Here is an 18,918-nt window from a genome sequence, read left to right on the forward strand (position 1 = left end):
ACTAAAAATTTTCCTCACAACATTCCCTGTGCCTTTTCTCATTCAGCCTCTGTCTTCCAAAGGTAAATACTGTTTTAATTCCTATTATCTTAGATTGTTATTCTCTATTTTTGAATTTCATGAGTAAAATCACACAGTGTGCATAATTTTGTGTCTGGTTTAAAGTTTCTACTGCCTCTCAATAGCGCCATCAGCTGGGGATTGAGCCTTCAACACGTGAACTTTTCTGGGACATTTAAGATCCAAGCAGACCTGGTGCTGCATCTTTTTACACTGTTGTCAACAATGTATGAGCAATTTACTCACTCCTTGTCTTCTCCAGTATTCGATACTGTCAGACATTATAATTTTAGACATTTTAGTCATTGTAAAATGTTATCTTGAAGTTTAATTTACGTTTCCCTGATGGCTAATTTCATGGATCAACTCCTTTTGTGAAGCAACTATTTGATCTTTGCCTAATTTTCCTGGGTTGTTTACCTTTTATTACTGATTTTTAGGAATTATTTTTGTTTTTGTCAGATATATGTATTTCAAATGTATTTTCCCTGCTTGCCTTTTAATTTTTTTAATGCTGTCTTTTGATGGACATAAGTTTTAATCTTGAAAAAGTTCTGCTTATAATTTTTCATAGTGAGGGCATTTTGTGTCCTTTCAGTTTATAGTTTGCTATTTTAATTCTTCTATTAGCTTCATAATTAAGAAATTTACATTGAGCCTTGTGAAACATCTTAATTTTTTGTGTACAATGTGTACAGTTGAAGTTCGTTTTCTTTCATTCAATTGATACAGCACTATTTGTTGAAAAGAATGCATCCTCATTGGTTGGAGTGATATCATCATCAAACTTCTGCTGACTGAGCATGCTCAAGTTCTGTTCATTTTTGTCTAATCTTTTTCTCTTCTCAAGGCTCCCATTTTTATAATTTTCATCTAGCTTAAAATCATTTTGGTCTGTCATGATAATTCACTGACATCTTTCCCACCTGGTAGTATTCATAGTATTCTGCTATGAAGCCCATCTATTGAAGTTTTAATTTTAGATATTGTACACTCTGATTATAAATTTTTCATTTGCTTCTTTCATCTAACTTAAAATTTTTTTTCATTTTTCTTTTATTATTCATATGTGCATACAAGGCTTGGTTCATTTCTCCCCCCTGCCCCCGCCCCCTCCCTTACCACCCACTCCGCCCCCTCCCACTCCCCCCCCCAATACCCAGCAGAAACTATTTTGCCCTTATCTCTAACATCTAACTTAAATTTAATTTATTAATTTGTCAAGTAAAAGCTTAAACTTTCATTTTTTTGGCGAGATTCCTTATCTTGTCCATTCTTTTCCTTTCGTATCTTGTTAATCTCTTCCTTCAAATCCTTGAAGATCTTTATAAGTGTTTTAAGATCCTTATCTACAATTCCCAACATCTGTGACTCTCTGGGACTGTGTTTATTGGTTGTTTTTCTCTTGATGTTGGATGGCATTTTCCTGCTTCTTTACATATGCCTCTTGCTTAACTGGGATTACCGGCATGTACCACCATACCTGGCTAGTTTTTCTTAAAATGCCAACGTTAGGCGTTAAGAAATACTTTAATGAATTCACAGAAACAAAAAAATGTAATTATAAACATTTGTGCTATGCCAGAGATATAAACTTTATTAGGTGATCATGAAGAAGTTCCATAATTTGCAGAAAGATACCACCCAAGACTGGAAACAAAATTCCCAAACACCCAAAGAAAGATACACTTTAATATGAAGGAAAACAACTTTAGGAAGCCTATAGGTATCTACCTTTTCAATCTGCACTTTGTTACAAGTAATAGCTGCATGGTCACTGAATGTCTCTTTATTGCTCTTTTTTGGGGGTGTTGTTAGTGACAATGCCACCCCTGTTCCAATTTCTACAAAGGGGTAAACTAGTTGCCAGATCTGAAACAGGTAAATGCCAAAGCTTGTGGGTTGGCTCTTTCAATGACAGGCCCTGAGCAAAGCAGTCACTGGTCAGCAGTTGCTTGGGAGGCAGGGGTCACAGCAGGGCTGAGTGAAGGTGGTGAGGTTGAGGGTCTCCAGGTTTGGGGTTGGCAGGGAGGAGTTGAGCAGGAAGCAGGTGGGCACACAGGGCTGAGGAATGTGGCAGGGTGGGGGACAGTTGTCACAGCAGGTAGGTTCCAGTTGCCAAACAGTGTGTGGGCAGGTGCTGGGCAGGCAGACTCCACAGCGGCAGGATTTGTCTGAGGAGCAGATGGTGGTGGAGGGGCCAGTGGGAACACTGCAGCAGCGGGCAACACAGCAAGCCATGGTGTTGGGTGTCTGGTTGGCTTCTGGCTTCGTAGAAAGATGAGGTTTCTGAGGTTCAAATGTCTTCTCTTGCTTTGGGGCTCTTATATACCCTCCCCAGAGGGTGTGGGTCCAACCAGAAGGCTTCTTTCCTGATTCTTGTTTATGTTCGTGCTCTCATTATCCTTTAATTGGTCTGACATTTGGATTCCTGTAAAGAGTCCCTGTTCTCCTAATTAACTTTTATTTGAGTTCATTACTAAATCTGAACTGATTACTCTTGCTATTTGTCACTGGAACACAAGCTTTATGAGGTATCACCAAGAGCTTCTGCTATTATAATTCTACCAGCAGACCTGCTGGGGACAATGACATGACAGTAATCTGCAGAATGTTGAGAACTCCGCTGCTATTCAGCTTTTATTCTCTTTACCTTTCTCCTTATCGGTTGGTCTGGTGGTATATTCTTGCTTTTAAAAGCTGAACTTAATTTTAGTTACTTTCTTTTACCTTTGAGGCTTCCAAAGGTCAAAAACAATGGGAAATATGCAAAAACTTTGAGAAAATTTTTCAGTGTATAAAATATTATATATTCACTTAAAAATGTAAAATACAAAAAAGTGTAAAGATGACCCATCTGTAATCTTATCATCAGAAGTTATCTATCAATCTTTTATATACATATAGAGAATTATATGTTTTGAATACATGCGATTAACCTTTCATGACATTGCTAGAATCATATTGTATGTGGGTTCTTTCCATTTAAACACACATGTTTTCATTGGCTTATATTCTTAAATATATTTGATAGTCACTCTTAATGTTTCCTAGCATTTATCATATAATTGTCCTTCTAAGTTACTTAAAAATATCATATTATTAAGCATTTAGTTTACTTTCAACTTTTATCTACAATAATTGTGACAACGAAGAGCAAGTATATATATAATTTTTTGTACACATTTCTGATTATTTAAAAACATCAATAATTATTAGAATTATAGGGGCAAATGTTCATTATTTATACTATTTTGATATTCATTGCTATATTCTTCTCTGGAATGGTTCTACTTAACTTATTTTTCTATTTAGCTATTCCCATCAGCTGTGATGGATTGAGAATTCATTTCCCTAAATATTTTATAAATATTTTAAAAACATTTGCCAATTTGATGGATAAAAAATGAAATTTCATTAGTGTACTTGTATTTCTCCCATAACTTGATAGGTAAAAATATTCTATTACAGGTGTATTGGTCATTTATCTTTCTATTGAGAACTAGCTTGCTTTGTTTCCTTCGCTCCTGATTGTAGGAAAATTGAATTTTCAGTTTAAGTCTACATAGACTAAGCAAAAGAACAACGTAAGACCACAATGTTAAATTTAAGTACAATCATTACCAATGGACAGGAAATCTAGAGGCCTAAGGTAGATTGAAGTGTTGATGTTTGATTTCATCCTCTCTTTTCTCCCCTAGCCATGGTGGGGAAGACCTGGGTTCTAGTTTTAGCACGTCATTTACACTTTAGGCATAGCTCAGTACTTAGGAGAGAACACTAGATGGGTTCCCCATCAGTATTACAAACTAGTTCCACTCCACTTGGACTCACTCTTTTTTCTTATTTATTATTAGTGTATGTCAATTGTACAAAATAGTGGGTTTCATTATGACATTTTCATGCATGTATATAATATACTTGGATCATATTCAGCCCTCATTAACCTCTTTTTTTGTCCCTTCTCCCTTATTCCTGGTCCTCTTCCTCTTCCCCAACAGTCCCCCTCTACTTTCATGTCTTTTTATTTAATCTTGATTCCAAATATGAGATAAAACAGGTGATATTTGTCTTTCTGAGTCTGGCTTACTTGACATCACATGAAGATCTGTTCATTTTCTTATAAATGGAAAGATTTTATTCTTCTTTATGGCTGAATAATGCTCCATTTTATATATATATATATATGTATATATATATAATACTTTCTTTATCCATTTTTTCATTGATGGGCACCTAGGCTGATTCCATAACTTGATAAACATGGATGTGCATGTGTCTCTATTGAATGCTGACTTAGATTCTTTCAGGTATATAATCCAGAAGTTAGCACTCCTGTTTTTTTTTGAGGAACTTCAATACTGATTTCCACTGTGGCTACACTAAGTTACATTCCCATCAACATGATATAAGAATTTCCTTTCCTCCACATCCTTACCAATATTTGTTGTTTGTTTTCTTGATGATAGCTATTCTGACGGATGAGATGGACTCTTAATGTAGTTCTGATTCACATTTCCTTAATGGCTAAAGATGTTGAATATTTTTCATGTATTTATTGGCCCTGTGTACTAATTCTTTTGAGAGCTGTTTGTTCAGTTCCTTTGCCCATTTATGGATTGGATTATTTGCTCTTACATGGTTAAGTTTGTTGAGTGCTTTATATATTATGGATAGTAATCCCTATTAAATGAATAGCTGGCAAAGATTTTCTCCCATTCTGTCTCTTCACTCTGAAAGTTGTTTTCTTTGCTGTCCAGAAACTTTTTAATATGATGCAATCCCATTTGTCAATTCTTATTTTTTCCTGAGCTTTTGGACTCGTATTCGAAAGTCATTGCCGATGCCTAGAGTTTGAAGTTCTGTATTTGCATGAGTTTAATTCTGGGTCCTCTGTTCTAGTCCTTTGGTCCACGTGTCTGTTTCATGTCAGTATTATGATAATTTCATTACTGTGACTCTGGTACAATCTGAAATCAAATATTGTGAGACCGTCAACATTATTCTTAAAAATTTTTTTTGCGGTGCTGGGGTTTGAGCTCAGGGCTTTGACCTTGAGCCACTCCACCAGCCCTTTTTTGTGAAGGGTTTTAATGAGACAGGGTCTCATGAACACTATTTGCCTGGGCTGGCTTTGTACTGCGATCCTCCTGATTCCTGACTTTTGAGTAGCTAGGATTACAGGCATGAGCCACCAATGCCCGGCACCACCAACATTGTTCTTTTTGCTCAGGATTGCTTTGGTTATTTGGGAACTTTTAGGATTTTTTTTCTAGTTCTGTGAACAATGTCGTTGGAGTTTTCATGGGGATTGCAGAGAATCTGTAGATGACTTTGGCAATATGACCATTTCCACAATATCAATCTGCCGATCTAGGAGCATGGGAGGTCTTCCCATCCTCTAGTGTCTTCTTCAGTTCTCCAGTGTTTTATAATTTTCATTGCAGTGGTCTTTTACCATGTTGGTTAGGTTTATTCCTAGGCATTTTATTTTTTGAGGCTATTGCAAATGGAAGTGTTTTACTGATTTCTTTCTCAGCCTGTTCATTTTTGGTTTGTAGAAAATCTACTGATTTTGTATGTTAATTTTCTATCCTGATACTTTACCCAAATTGTTTTCTGCTGGAGTCTTTATGGTCTTTGCAGCATAGGATTATATTGTCTGCAAATAGTGATAATGTGAATTCTTCCTTTCCTATTTTTTTTCCTTTTGTTTCTTTCTTTGTCTTAATATCCTGGCTAAGAAGTAAAGAACTATATTGGATAAGAGTGAAGATGGTGGACACCCTTGTCTGACTCCTGATTTTAGGGAAAATTCTTTTCCTCATTCAGTATAATGTTGGACGTAAGTTTGTTGTATATGACCTTTGTTGTGTTGAGGTATGATCCTTCTATTCCTGGTTCTGTCAGGACTTTTATCATGAAGGGATGTTGAATTTTGTTGGATAATTTTATGCATCTATTGAGATGGTCATGGGTGTTTGTTCTTGATTCCATTTATGTGCTGTATCGTATTTATTGATTTGCTTGTTGAATCATCCTTGATTCCCTCATATGAAACCAACTTGATTATCTTCCTTCTCTGTAAAATAGGGGTAGTAATATCTACATTCCTCCATTTAGATTATCCTCCACTTAGGCTCACATGAGATAAACCATGGACAACCATGAAGTTCTATGAAAAGATAAATTACTATTATTATTGAAGTAAAATGCAGATCAAATTCAAGGCAAAGATAAAAGAAACACAGTCAAAAGAAGGGGGAAAGAGAGTAAATAAGACAATATCCTTTTAAGAAATAGGGAGGTGAATATCATCAAAATACATTATATGGATGTATGAAGATATCACAACAAAACCCAATATTTTATACAATTAGTATATGCTAGTAAAAGTATATGAGAAAGGAATTTATCTGAAAGGTTCATACCAATTAAGCAAACAAACAAATAAAAATTCATACCTAAATGTAGAGAAAGTGCCTGGCATACAAATTGATAAATTAAAAAATTTAAAAAGTTTCTCTATGGCTGCATTTGAAGAAGAGGATTTATAACATATGCTGGTGTCCCAGAACCTTCCCTAGATTTATCTTTGCACAAAGATCTGCCAAATCACACACCTATTACTTAGAACTGATAAATATCCCACTCGTTATTTAAAACATCAAAAGACATTTATTGAGAGTTACCATGTGCCAAACTCTGTGATAAATATTAAGTAGACCACGGTGAAGAATATACGCACTATGCCTACCTTCATGGAATTCAGTCTGGTGGAAGTTTATCACACACATCTTGTATAAATTGCTTCCATTGTACAGTACAGTAGGGAGGAAAAAGATTTGGTTTTAGGAACAAAAACAAAAAATAAGAAGGAAATTATTTTGACATTTTAAAGATACATTGCAAAGGAAACATGGCTTGCAGATGGTTAAACTGGAATTTCATGACACAGAGAATTCAGTCTCTTATTCAGAAGACAATATTTATTTGAGTTCACCATAAATTAATTGCTAGTATCTATGTAGAACATATTTCTTTTTTAATCATAAGTAAGACTTTCGTTTATAGAATAGAAATAGTTATAAAGTATCAAGTGTATGGTAAGAAACACATCTCTTTTATCAATAAGATGTGCAGTACTTTATTAAAATGAATTTTCCCTGCAGTGGTCTAAGAGATCTGGGAATTACTCTCCTTTGCTCATAAGTGAAGCTAGCGAGTCCTACAGAGATGAGATGATTGGACTTAGATGGCCTGCTGACTCACTTGTTAAGATCTAAATATAGGATCTATTGGAACTGAGCTTCTGTTTATGTGGTTAAAAATGGAAGTTTAGGGCTGATGGAGTGGCTCAAGTGGCAGAGTGCCTGCCTCACAAGTGCTAAGGCCCTGAGTTCAAATCCCAGTACCACCAAAAAACCAAAAAACCAAAAGTTTATTCCATGTACCAGAGCTTTGAAACATTGTATTTCTAAAAGCAAAGAGTCTCTTTCCCCTTTAAGCTAATGCAGGAAAAACATGGTGATTCTTGATTAAATTTAAATATTTTTTCCATTGTACATTATAGTAGGAACTATGAAAATCTACACACACACACACACACACACACATGCACACATGCCTGTGAACTTGCCCAGTGTTAATTACACAATAGGAGTATTTGTGACAGTGAAAACATGAATCAAAGATTGATCATGAAAAGAAACAGAACCCAAATATGGTTGGTAGTTGCTTGCTTCAGATTTTCAGTTATTTGAGGTTTCAGTCCAGATGCCTTTGCTTTGGGGAATTCTTGCCTCAGATTCTTTATATTTCTCTTCTCTTTGCATATTCTCTCCTCCCCTTTCAATGCATATGTCACTATATCTTTCCTGACTATCTCCTGTAGCTTAAAATCAGCAAACTCTGATGCCTCTGTGATATACTTAGCTACTGCTCTGCCTGGACCTCCGGCCTGTTCATCTTTTAGTACTTAGCCAGGAGAGCACAGAAGCTTTCCATACCCATTGCTTCCACTGACACCGATCACTGGATCTGGATGTTAGTTCCTCCTGTGGGCTGGTATGGTTTGCTGCTAGCCTCTCAGTCAGTCATAGCAGGAATCTCAGAGCATTGTAATTATATTTAAACAATGTATACAACACATGTGTGTTATGACTACAATAACTTGCCTGCTTCCTTCACCAGATTTAAGAGAAACTTGACATTTTAGGCAACAGAATTTCTTCGATCGTTACACTCCTAACTCAAGAATGTGGTAACTGGCATAGGGATAGTACTTAAGAAACATGGGGCAAATAAGTGGACACATGGATTAAATCTCTTGCTGACAGTATTGTATGTTCTGTCCCATCTACCCCATGGCTTCTAAGTTGTGTTCACTCAAAACTGAATCATTAAGAAGCCTGTGGGATCCTCTGAGAAATCTCCCTGGAAAGATCAACAGGTACTTTGAGGACATTGAAAAACATGTTTGTTTAAAAGTGTTTGCTTCCTCCCTTCTTTTTGCTCCTTCCATAAGTATTTTTTTGGTTTTATCTCCATGCTTTTTCAGATCTTGACTTGCGTCTTTATATGTATTTTGTGTGTGTATTATGTAACGTATGTTTTATATATGCAATGCATGCAACACATATGCATATTATTCCTAGGCTCAGAAAGGATAATCTATGAAGACAAAATTGAGTAGGTTGATACAGTTAATGGATTAATCCATGTTCAGTCAAGACTAGTTCTAGCTCTCAAGCTGTGACCTGAAAATGGCTCGCATTTCATTGTTTCCTGAGGTAGAACTTCTATCCTAATACAAATAGAAGTATGTTTCTAGTGCCTACTACTAGAGTTGAGTACTTTAAGTCCTCTCTAAGGGAAAATGAAATCAAAATAGGTAGGCCCACTAAATAACCCAGATCTTATGGTTAAATATCTGCCAGTTTTAATCCTATGAGTCAATATATCCTTTTTCTATTATGATTAAGTGTGATGATTTTGTTGAAGAATCTTATGCTTTTTAATTTCTCTTGCATATTTTAGATTGATGTCATAACTTTGGTCACTAAGCTTCTGTCTCTATTAGTATTGGAGACTTTATGACATGGTAGAAATATTTGGACTTTAGAGCCAAATATACCAGAGGTTAAGGTCTAGCTTTCTCAGTAACTAACTTTGAGTAACTCTTAAAGCTTCATTTTTCTCCTCTGTTAATGCTGTCTTAAGAATTAATTGAATTAATACATGTGATTCACCTGGGAAGAATTAGAAAAGTAAATGTTGGCTCATCTCCAAATTATATTTGTTTGAGGAAGAGGAGAGACAACAAGGTGAATATAAAATATAAACCAATTAAAAGCTAGTAAGCCAGTGTCAATGATTCCTTTAATTTTAACTTCTAAAAAGTTAAGACAATCATCCTATCTTTGTCTTTTTTTAAATAGAAGAAACACACCAAAAACCCTAATATAAATAAAGGACACACGTGCCAGAGAAATAAAGTTTATTAGAAAACCCCTCGGGAGATTCTTTTGCCTCTATGGAAAGACTCAATACAGGAAGAAAGACCAAGGAAGCAACATGACCAAGGAAACAGTTTGATAGAATTATGATAATAAAGCATTCATCTGCCCAAATGAACCAAATGATTATTTAGCTAAATACTGTGACCAATTTTTTTGATTCCTTCCATTAAAAATTAAAGCTGGGGTTTTCATATCTAAGCCATGCAATCTGCCTTAACATCTGATAAATTACGGAGGCAAGTGAACACTGAATGGGCAGCTCCCACGATTCTCAAAGTCAGTTCAGATCAGGGAAGCCATTGCTCAGCAGTTGCTTGGGAGGCAGGGGTCACAGCAGGGCTGAGTGAAGGTGGTGAGGTTGAGGGTCTCCAGGTTTGGGGTTGGCAGGGAGGAGTTGAGCAGGAAGCAGGTGGGCACACAGGGCTGAGGAATGTGGCAGGGTGGGGGACAGTTGTCACAGCAGGTAGGTTCCAGTTGCCAAACAGTGTGTGGACAGGTGCTGGGCAGGCAGACTCCACAGCGGCAGGATTTGTCTGAGGAGCAGATGGTGGTGGAGGGGCCAGTGGGAACACTGCAGCAGCGGGCAACACAGCAAGCCATGGTGTTAGGAGTGGATGGCTTTGGCGTCTTAGAAAGATGAGGTTTCTGAGGTTCAAATGTCTCCTCTTGCTTTGGGGCTCTTATATATACCCTCACCAGTGGGTGTGGGCCCAATCAGAAGGCTTCCTTCTACTTATTTTTTGTTTATGGAACCCCTTTCCACCAAGATTCTCTAATCAGTTTGGTATTTTCTTGTCCATTAAGAATTCCTACCCTTATTAAATTAATCATGGCTTTGAGTCATTGACTTGTCATTTTTGTCATAAGGTCATCATATTCATCTTCACGGGTTCTGGCATGCGAAACCTTGTGTGAACTATGGGTGATCAGTTCAAGTCACAATTAAGCTATATTTTTAGAGGTTTGGGTCTTCTTGTTTCTTAATTTGAAATGGTATGCATGTGATTTTTAATGACTAATTTTAGAACAAGCAACTCAAATGATCAATGGGACTGTTTTTAACTCAATAAAGTCACAAGGGTATGGCTTCTCATAGAAGAATGTTTCATCTGAGGATATGTATCTTAAACATACTTTATTTATTGATCATATAATTCAGATTCTAGTGAGAAAACAAGGTGACAGACAGAATGGTGTTAAATGGTCTTAAACTAATTTTCATTATTTTGAGTAAATCTATGATGAGTTTCCAAAGGTTGTCTTACACTATGCTTTTTAAAAGTAGCTCTGTTTTCAAGATTATACCAATCTTCAATGAGTCGAAGAGTGAAATCATTGTAAAGAAAGATCTATCTTGTTGGTATCCTTTGTTAAGTGTACCATTAAAAGAAAACCACCTTACTCTCTATTTTTAGATAAGTGATGTACATACTTTGAAATAAAACGACACAGGAACTGAAAGGAAAAATCACAAGATTCACAGAGTAACTGTGGTTTTGGAAGGGGACCTGATCCAGTGCAATATACAACTATGGCAACCCATAGAGGTCATTTTGTCATGGACTTACTTCCTGCTCAGCATATTTATTTGTTTTTGTCTCTTCAACTAGATTGTAAATTCCTTTGAGGATGCTTTCTACAACATACTTCACCTCAGCTGGCCTTGATTTGCCTTCCTGTAGATTGGTAGATGAGGGGGTTGGACTGCATATTCTCTAATGTGTAATATTTTATGATTCCAACATCTTCACACTCCTCTTCATGCTCAGCACAAAGTTATTCAGTTAGTGGAATCTAAATTACATAATTTATTGGATGGCAAATGATTGTTGAATAAATACAAAGTAAAGTTTTCTTGGCGTTTTTTGAGAGGACGTTATCAAAACCTAATACGATCTGTTCAAAAAAGAAGAAAAATGATTGAAAGAGTCAGTGGGAAAATACTAAATGTTATTGGAAAGTGTCATGTATAGAAGAATATATTATATGTAAGAAGTGTCACTCATTGCTGCTTAATAATTGGATATTTACCATATGGCACATCACATAAAAATGAAGGTGAGTTGCCAAGGCACTTTGCACCTCTGTGCCCTCACTAATACTGCTTCTTTAGTTTAAAATGTCCTGCCCTGATAATCTGCTTCTCAAATCCTACACAAATACCTGCTCAGATACCTCCTTCATAAAGGAACTAGACAATCTTTCTGGATGTTTTGTTCTTTTCATAGCTCTTTACCATATATTCTGTCTGTTTTCATTCTGCTATATATTAGAGTTTCAAATGCATTTGTGTTTCTCACTCCAATGCAAGACCCTTGAAAATGGGAATCATTTTTTAATCTTGCCTTTCTCTTTTAAGCACCTGAGACCATGCCTGGAAGGCAGTAGGCTTTTGTTAAATATATTAAGTTGTATTAAATTACACATTAGAATGTGACTGTGTTGATATCTAATTACCAGTATCTCTGCCTTTTAAAGGACACATGTGAGTTTATTTAAATAGGCAGGAAAACAGGTGCTGATCTTGGAAGTTAAAATAATTCTAAGCTCGAGTGAATGTATTTCATTAGCCATGCAGTTCTTTTCAGGTGTCTACATATCCCTGTAAGACCTCCTTTTTGGTTATGAGATTTATGTTGATGTCATCAGAAAATATAGTTCTGCTGGTGTATTTTTAGCTTCATGATGCATGTGTCAGGAGTCCTTAGGTAATTACAGCATTAAACATTAAGACAGTACAAGGTTGGGAAGGAGTAGTGTTTATTAAAAGTAAAGAGATCCATTATAGTATTTTTTCCACTTCTTTGAAACCATTGTTCAAAATAGGAAAAGAACATTTCTGCAAAGCTGACAGATGGCACAGGGTCAAAGCATCTTCTTCCAGAATGTTTAATTAAAGGCCATTTGCTGAGCAGCCATTAATGACTGTTGAAGGTCCTTAGGGCAATGTGGGCAAGCTCTCTGAAAGATCTTCGGCTAGCAACAAGGGGGTTCACACTCACAAGACTGGACGCAGGTGGTAACAGAGATCCCATTCAGGTTTGGGGCAGGGTGGCACTTGTTGAGCAGCCAACACGATGACACATAGGAGTCAGGCACACAACAGGGTTGGGGGCAGGTGTCACAGCAGGTGGGATGAAGAAGGCTGATCTTGTGTGGATAGGTACTGGGCAGGCAGACTCCACGTGGACAACATACGTCAGAGGAGCAGAGGGTGGTGGCTGGGCCAGTGGGGATACTGCAGCCTCCTTGGAGGCAGGAATCAATGCATGACATGGTGACAGCAGATCACGTAGATGTTTTGTTGCCTAGGAAGGTATTCTTCTACAAAGTTGTCCTTGGTGGGTCTTTTATATCCACCTATTTCAGGGGAACATGGCTTCTGTCCATCAGAATGTTTCCTTGTTGTTGTTTACATAATCCTACACAAATAACTCACTGACTTTTTGTATCAGGCACGGGATGAGTTCTCCTTCAGTTTTATTTGATTGTGTTGCTACATTAACACTTGCTTCCTGTTGCAGTTTCAAAATGGTGTTAGTGTCGTTCTCCACCTAGTCAATGATGTGTAAACACCTCTATATCCACCCTGCTTTCCTCTTGTCTGCCAACCAGAATTTCTTGTTACAAATGATCGCTGCTGAGTGTGAAGAATCAAGAGTGATGTTCCTGAGAACTAACAAATGATCTGTCTCAAATTATGTACCCTTGACATATTTTGAAAGCCAAAACCTGTGGGACTTTTTTTGTATATAGCAGATTCATGCTGGTGTATTTTCAAGGATTTGAAAGAATAAATGAGTATTGAAGGTACATCACACAATCTGCTTGGAGAGTGTGGAGCCTGAAAGATGACTTTCTATATCTATATACCACATTATCTAGGTATGCAATTATATATAAGCCCTTAGTCTTACAAAGGACTGATTGTTCTAAACATAATTTAGAATAGATTAAAATGTAGGTTCATAGGGCTATCTATGTAGGTCTGAAAAATGAGCTCACTCTTTGTTAAACTGAAAAGTTTTCGCTTTTCAGAAAATAAAATTGCTGACTTGCCTGTTGCATTTTTTAAAAACTACTGTAGAAACTGACCTTTTGTCAGACAGACAAGTACCTTTTCCAATCCCTTCCATTTTAATTTTGTTATAGTGTTAACAGGTTCATGGCTAAAATTAGCATGTGACTACAGTAAAGGAGACAAATTAGGTAATCCATTAATTATAAAGTCAAGTGTTTATTGAATCATTAACATATTGTGAAAAGTGAGGAGGAGACAGGAAAATAGAAGACATGGCCCCTGTCCTCCAGGAGTGCATGATCTGATACCTGGTGGAAGAAGCTAGAAATTCCTTTGCATATGAACCAAACAACATATAATTACTTGGTAAGGTAATGGAGGGAGTTTCAGAGCTAGGTTTTGATAATGGTTATAACTTATAAGACCTAGATCAAGTTGTTTAATCACTCTGAACTTCCATTTCTTCAACTACAAACTTGGGAAAAATAGTTACCTATGATAGTCTTATTGCAAGGCTTAAATAAATATTAAATGTGATCACCTAGGTAACTCATTTAGCATTTTTTGTGGCATGAAAGAGTGATTCAATAAATGGCAGGTTCTCCTGTGGTCACTATAAGAATTCCCTAAGAAGAAATATTATGAAGGAGGGCTGAAGTGATTAAAGAGACTATCATGGAAGATTTGTAATAAATTGTGTTTAATCATAAATGCTGAGAAAGTAAGTGCATTTCAGGCAAGAAATTACTTCTGTCCTGCACCTAATCTCAGCCCTTGATCCTTGATGAACAACCCACTCCTGTCTTTGTGCCTCTGTTGAACCCCATAACTACCCATAGCACTTTGCTGCATTTTTTGGGAGTACAAATCTTGGTTCTTTTTACCAGAGTGCAATTCCTTTCAAAGTGGACAATATCTTATTCATCTTGGTATCTCCAGAACCTAGCAAAGTTCCTGGATCATGGGCTGGAATCTGGAGACTGGAGCACATAGAATGAATATTTAAGAAAGAAACGTGGCAAATAATGATAACTAGGATCTATTGCATGATTGTGTGTCAAGTTTACTTAGAAGACATGTAGATAATAAATTTCACCCAAAATATTTTAACAGAGAGAACTTATTACATGAGTATTAGAGGCCTGGGACAGAGAGGAAAGTTGAGCTAATACAGGAAGTAGCCACCAGCTCTAGGGTTGTAGACTGGAGCATTTGGAGATATTTGAGCTGAGAAGCTTGGAAGAGTGAACCTGTAGAGCTGGGCTCTGACCTCTGGGCTGCCCAGTGGTGCTCTTATAACCAAGAAGGGTCAGGTTTTGCTGCCACCTGATGATGCTAATAAATCGAGAGACAGAGTGTCGGGGGAGGGAAAAGCTTTATTTGCAACAAGCCACAAGTTGTAAGATAGGGACTTTCATTCTAGAAAAAGACAATCTTCCTAGAGATTGCAAGCGTAAGGCTTTCATAGGAGTTTTGGGGAGGCACAGCAGATAGATGGGCCCCAGGGCAGTTATAATTTGGGGATATTCTGCTTCTCTGATGCATTCCTGGACTCATGTATAAGTAGATCACTGGATGTCCTGGGCTCTGTACATCTAAAGAAAAGTTAGTTACTGATTATAAAGTCTTTTGAATTACTTCTTTTTAGTTTCTTTTCCCAGGAATGTAAAATTATCTGTAGATAATTGTTAGGATACAAAAGGCATCTTTCCTTGGGAGAACATGGGAAGATTGTGAAATACTTTTCTACTGGAGGATAGAACGTGGGGTGGAAGGGATAGAGAAAAGCAACTTTCCCCAGGAGGATGGGGGAGATAACTTTTTCTGGAGAATACTTTTTTTAATTAAAAAGAAAACCATTAGGTGACTTTAATCTTATCTCTAGAGCTCAGAGAAGAGGCCAAGAGGGGCCAGAGTTTCACATCTGCAGGGGGGCCTCACTACTCTGTGGATGCTGGTTTTCTTAGGGGATGCAACAACCCTGCTTTTTGAATGTGAAGCTGCAACCAGATAAAGAATTGTTGTTTGGGCAACAAGACCCTTCTTCCTTCCTCAGTACTTGCAGTCTCCTTCCAGTGCCCTCTATTGATCGAACCTTACAGAAAAACAAAGAACGATGTAGAGACCTCAATAGGCATCACAAATTATCAGAAAGTGAGCTTAGAGCTGATGATTAGTACACATTGTTCTAAGGACTGTATGTGTTTTAACTAATTTAATCTTCACTGCAGTTTTATGAGATAGAAATTGTTTTTAATTCTTATTTAACAGTAGGCTACTAGTAAATGATAGAGGTTGACTTAGAGCAAGATAGTCTTTCAGAGACTAAATGATCTAAACCATTGTATAGGAGACATTGTTATAATTAGAGTGTAAGCTACATGTTGCCTCAAGATTAGCAGCAAGTGAGGTTTGGGGAGAATGAATGTACTGACTTATCAAGGGTCTTGACTGCCACCCCAAAAAGACCTGATCCTAAATTCAGTAAACACAAACATCTTGAGTCATCATGGTACCTTGAGAAATGCAACTTAACTAATATTTATAAGGAGACAGAAGGTTGGTCTGATGAAGGTACAGTTTGGATGGAGGGAGGAGCACAGAGTATTTGACTCAAAGCCAACTGGGAGACTGTGGCTGTGAACAAGCTCTAGTTAGAGTCAATAAGGATGGAAGAAAAGTCTGGAAGCCAGGAATAATTTGAAGGAAAAATGACATGCATTGGTTTTCTATTCTATTGTCAAGAATAAATAACTAAAGGTAGTTTGTTTTACCTTGGTCTAAGTTATTGAAGGGCATTAAGAACACTGAAAATGTGTTTGAGTTGACATTCTGCATTTCAATTCAAGGTTAATGAGCCAGCTAATATTTCAGTGCTGACATTTCTAGTCAGTACTTAAAAAATGTATGATTTGTTCTCACCTTAGAAACATAGTTTTTCCTATATTTGTTGTATATATTCCTTTTGTCTTTATACTGTAATCAGCCCTAGAGAAAGCCAGTAACTGTATACTATCACATACACAATTTAAAGGGATAGTAGAGATGTACTGTCAAATGCATATACTTTCTCTTGAGTAAAGAAAGCCATATGCAATCTAATTTTACTTTGTTATATTTCTATCTGTGAAGGTGGTAATTGTTTTGATGAAGAGATTTTTGGTTTAGGTAGTTTAAGGTTTAATTTTTTTCTCTGTGACATGATTTTTGTGAATTTTGAAAGTAATGTAGTCTTTCTCAGCCTCAGTTTCTTCACTTATAAAGTGGGTAAATAATGTAGTTATCTTTTAGAATTTTTGTTAAAGACAAAAGAGATACTGCACATAAGGCACCTATTACAGCATCCACTGGGTATTCACCAAATGTTGGCTATCATAACTGAAATCAGGTAGAATGGGGTTGGTTAGCGGCATAGAGTATTTGTTAAAACCTTTCAGTTTTAACATGCTGGGTTCTAGATCATCCAGAAGAATTCTGGATGACTAAATCTTTTTCAAGACATTAGAGGTGATCTGGCCAACCAACCTATTTTGCTGATTTAAGACCTAAGACCTGGAGAATTTCAGTGACTTGCTTGGAGTCACAGAGACAGCCTGAAGCAGATCCAAGAATAAAACATGTATCTTCTGGCTTCTGATTGTTTTTTTTAAGTAGCCAAGAGCCCTTACATGCTAATGGGCCCACAGTGGTTGTAATAGGATACTTAGAGTTATTTTCAATATCAAAAATAAAGACTACATACTTATTTCTTACAAGTGTAACATGGTATCAGTGGTTACCATATATTAATACTAAATTTCTCACTGATACTTATAGATGTATTTATGAAAAACATAAAGGAATTAATAAATTTTTATTTAAGGAAGCCAGTTGGGAAAAATACAGTTTTTTTTTTAAAAAAGATTCCTTTTGGGGAGAAAGGTAGAAACTGCTGTGTGGCAGAAAGTTGAGAGTCTCCCTTGGACAGACTGAAGCTGTGGATATGGAGGTTTCTACTCACTGGGTCATTCAGTCTTCATAGTAATCCTGAGACATAAGCAGGGCAGAGAACAATAATAAGAAACCGAGACTGTGGGATACCAGGCTAGAGGTAGGAAACTAATGCTGAGGCAATTGAGACAGAGGGGGAAAGAATTGCCTCAAAGATCCAAGGCAAATCCAAGAAAATATACAACTAGATTACACTTTGGTACTTTCTTGTGATGATCTTAACTGCACTTGGGTTTTCTAGAACATCTAAGGAAATGAATTATTGGTTATTACAAAAGTTTTCTTCTAAGAGGAATGGTATATACTGGCAGAATTGTGTGACTTTTTCTTGTGTATAGAGAATCCTGCACTGTGGTCTCATATTTTAAGTATATTCCAATGACATGTTTGAATCCATTACTTGTAGTAGTAAACTTCTAAGCAGAGTTATGATATATGTTAACCAACATGAGCCTTGTTTGAGGGAGCAAGTTATACTCAAATGTTAATATTTATTCAAAATTGATTTTTCTGGAACACAGCATGTGTCAAGAAAAGGATATATTTGCTTCCCCAAATTGCTGTGCATGTTGAAATTGGAAGTCATTGATGATGATGACAAGGGCATAAAAGTAATTCCTACATGCCAGTACAATAACCAATTTATTTGGTAGATTAAGGAAGAAAGACACTTAGGAGGCAGAGATAGGAAGATTGAGGCTCAAGGTCAGCCCAGGGCAGCAGTGGGGGGTGGGAAGACTAGGGAGGTTCTATCTTAAACAAAACCACCAACTAACCAGCAAGCAAACAAACAAAAACCCCAAGCCAGCATGGTGGTACACATTGTAATTCCAACTATTTGGGAGGCAGAGGTTTGAGAATCACTGTTCAAGGCTAGCCTGGCCCAAAGTAAGACCCTATCTGAAAAATAAAGTAAAAAGGATTGGTGGTATGGATCAAGTGGTAGAGCACTTATCTACCAAACATAAGGCCCTGAGTTCAAATCCCAGTACCATCAAAAAAAAAAGGAGGAAAGAAAAAATCATTATCAGAATCAATGGAAATTAAAATTAAATAAAAATTTAAAAGAGATTAATTTCTAGATTCTGGACTAGTACAAGGCAAAGTGTGTGTCTCCAAAAATATCTATTAAATGAAAAAAATCCTATGAAATGACCTACTACATTTTTCACTTTTCAAACTACCACTTCACACAGGCAGTAGCTAACTTTGAGACAAATTCAGTCTCATCCTGCTGGGGTAAATCTTGGGAACGTGGATAACCTACTGTTCAGGTTGAGATAGGCATTTCATTTTCTTCCCCGAGAGGAAACAGACAGTCACAAG

The 18,918-nt window shown here is 36.7% G+C and overlaps 3 protein-coding genes across 3 annotated transcripts; all 3 read right to left on the reverse strand.

Moving 5' to 3' along the window:
- Nucleotides 1-1,630: 1,630 nt before the first annotated feature.
- On the reverse strand, nucleotides 1,631-2,372 carry LOC109679841 (keratin-associated protein 3-3). Its single transcript, XM_020154918.2, has one exon. The coding sequence runs from the start codon at nucleotides 2,299-2,301 to the stop codon at nucleotides 2,005-2,007; it is 297 nt and encodes a 98-aa protein (XP_020010507.1). The 5' UTR covers nucleotides 2,302-2,372; the 3' UTR covers nucleotides 1,631-2,004.
- Nucleotides 2,373-9,544: 7,172 nt separating this feature from the next.
- On the reverse strand, nucleotides 9,545-10,252 carry LOC109679828 (keratin-associated protein 3-3). The gene has a single exon (XM_020154902.2). The coding sequence runs from the start codon at nucleotides 10,179-10,181 to the stop codon at nucleotides 9,885-9,887; it is 297 nt and encodes a 98-aa protein (XP_020010491.1). The 5' UTR covers nucleotides 10,182-10,252; the 3' UTR covers nucleotides 9,545-9,884.
- A 130-nt stretch (nucleotides 10,253-10,382) lies between these two features.
- Nucleotides 10,383-18,767, reverse strand: LOC109679840 (keratin-associated protein 3-1-like). Its single transcript, XM_074045693.1, has one exon. It carries the CDS (start codon nucleotides 12,855-12,857, stop codon nucleotides 12,558-12,560), a length of 300 nt encoding a protein of 99 aa, XP_073901794.1. The 5' UTR covers nucleotides 12,858-18,767; the 3' UTR covers nucleotides 10,383-12,557.
- Nucleotides 18,768-18,918: the final 151 nt, after the last annotated feature.

The sequence above is a fragment of the Castor canadensis genome, chromosome 11 (assembly GCF_047511655.1).
Source record: "Castor canadensis chromosome 11, mCasCan1.hap1v2, whole genome shotgun sequence".
NCBI classification, from domain to species: domain Eukaryota; kingdom Metazoa; phylum Chordata; class Mammalia; order Rodentia; family Castoridae; genus Castor; species Castor canadensis.

Excerpts from the sequence above, each read along its gene's own strand:
- LOC109679841 (XM_020154918.2), bottom strand. The coding sequence starts at position 2,301 with ATGGCTTGCTGTGTTGCCCGCTGCTGCAGTGTTCCCACTGGCCCCTCC.
- LOC109679828 (XM_020154902.2), bottom strand. The coding sequence starts at position 10,181 with ATGGCTTGCTGTGTTGCCCGCTGCTGCAGTGTTCCCACTGGCCCCTCC.
- LOC109679840 (XM_074045693.1), bottom strand. The coding sequence starts at position 12,857 with ATGTCATGCATTGATTCCTGCCTCCAAGGAGGCTGCAGTATCCCCACT.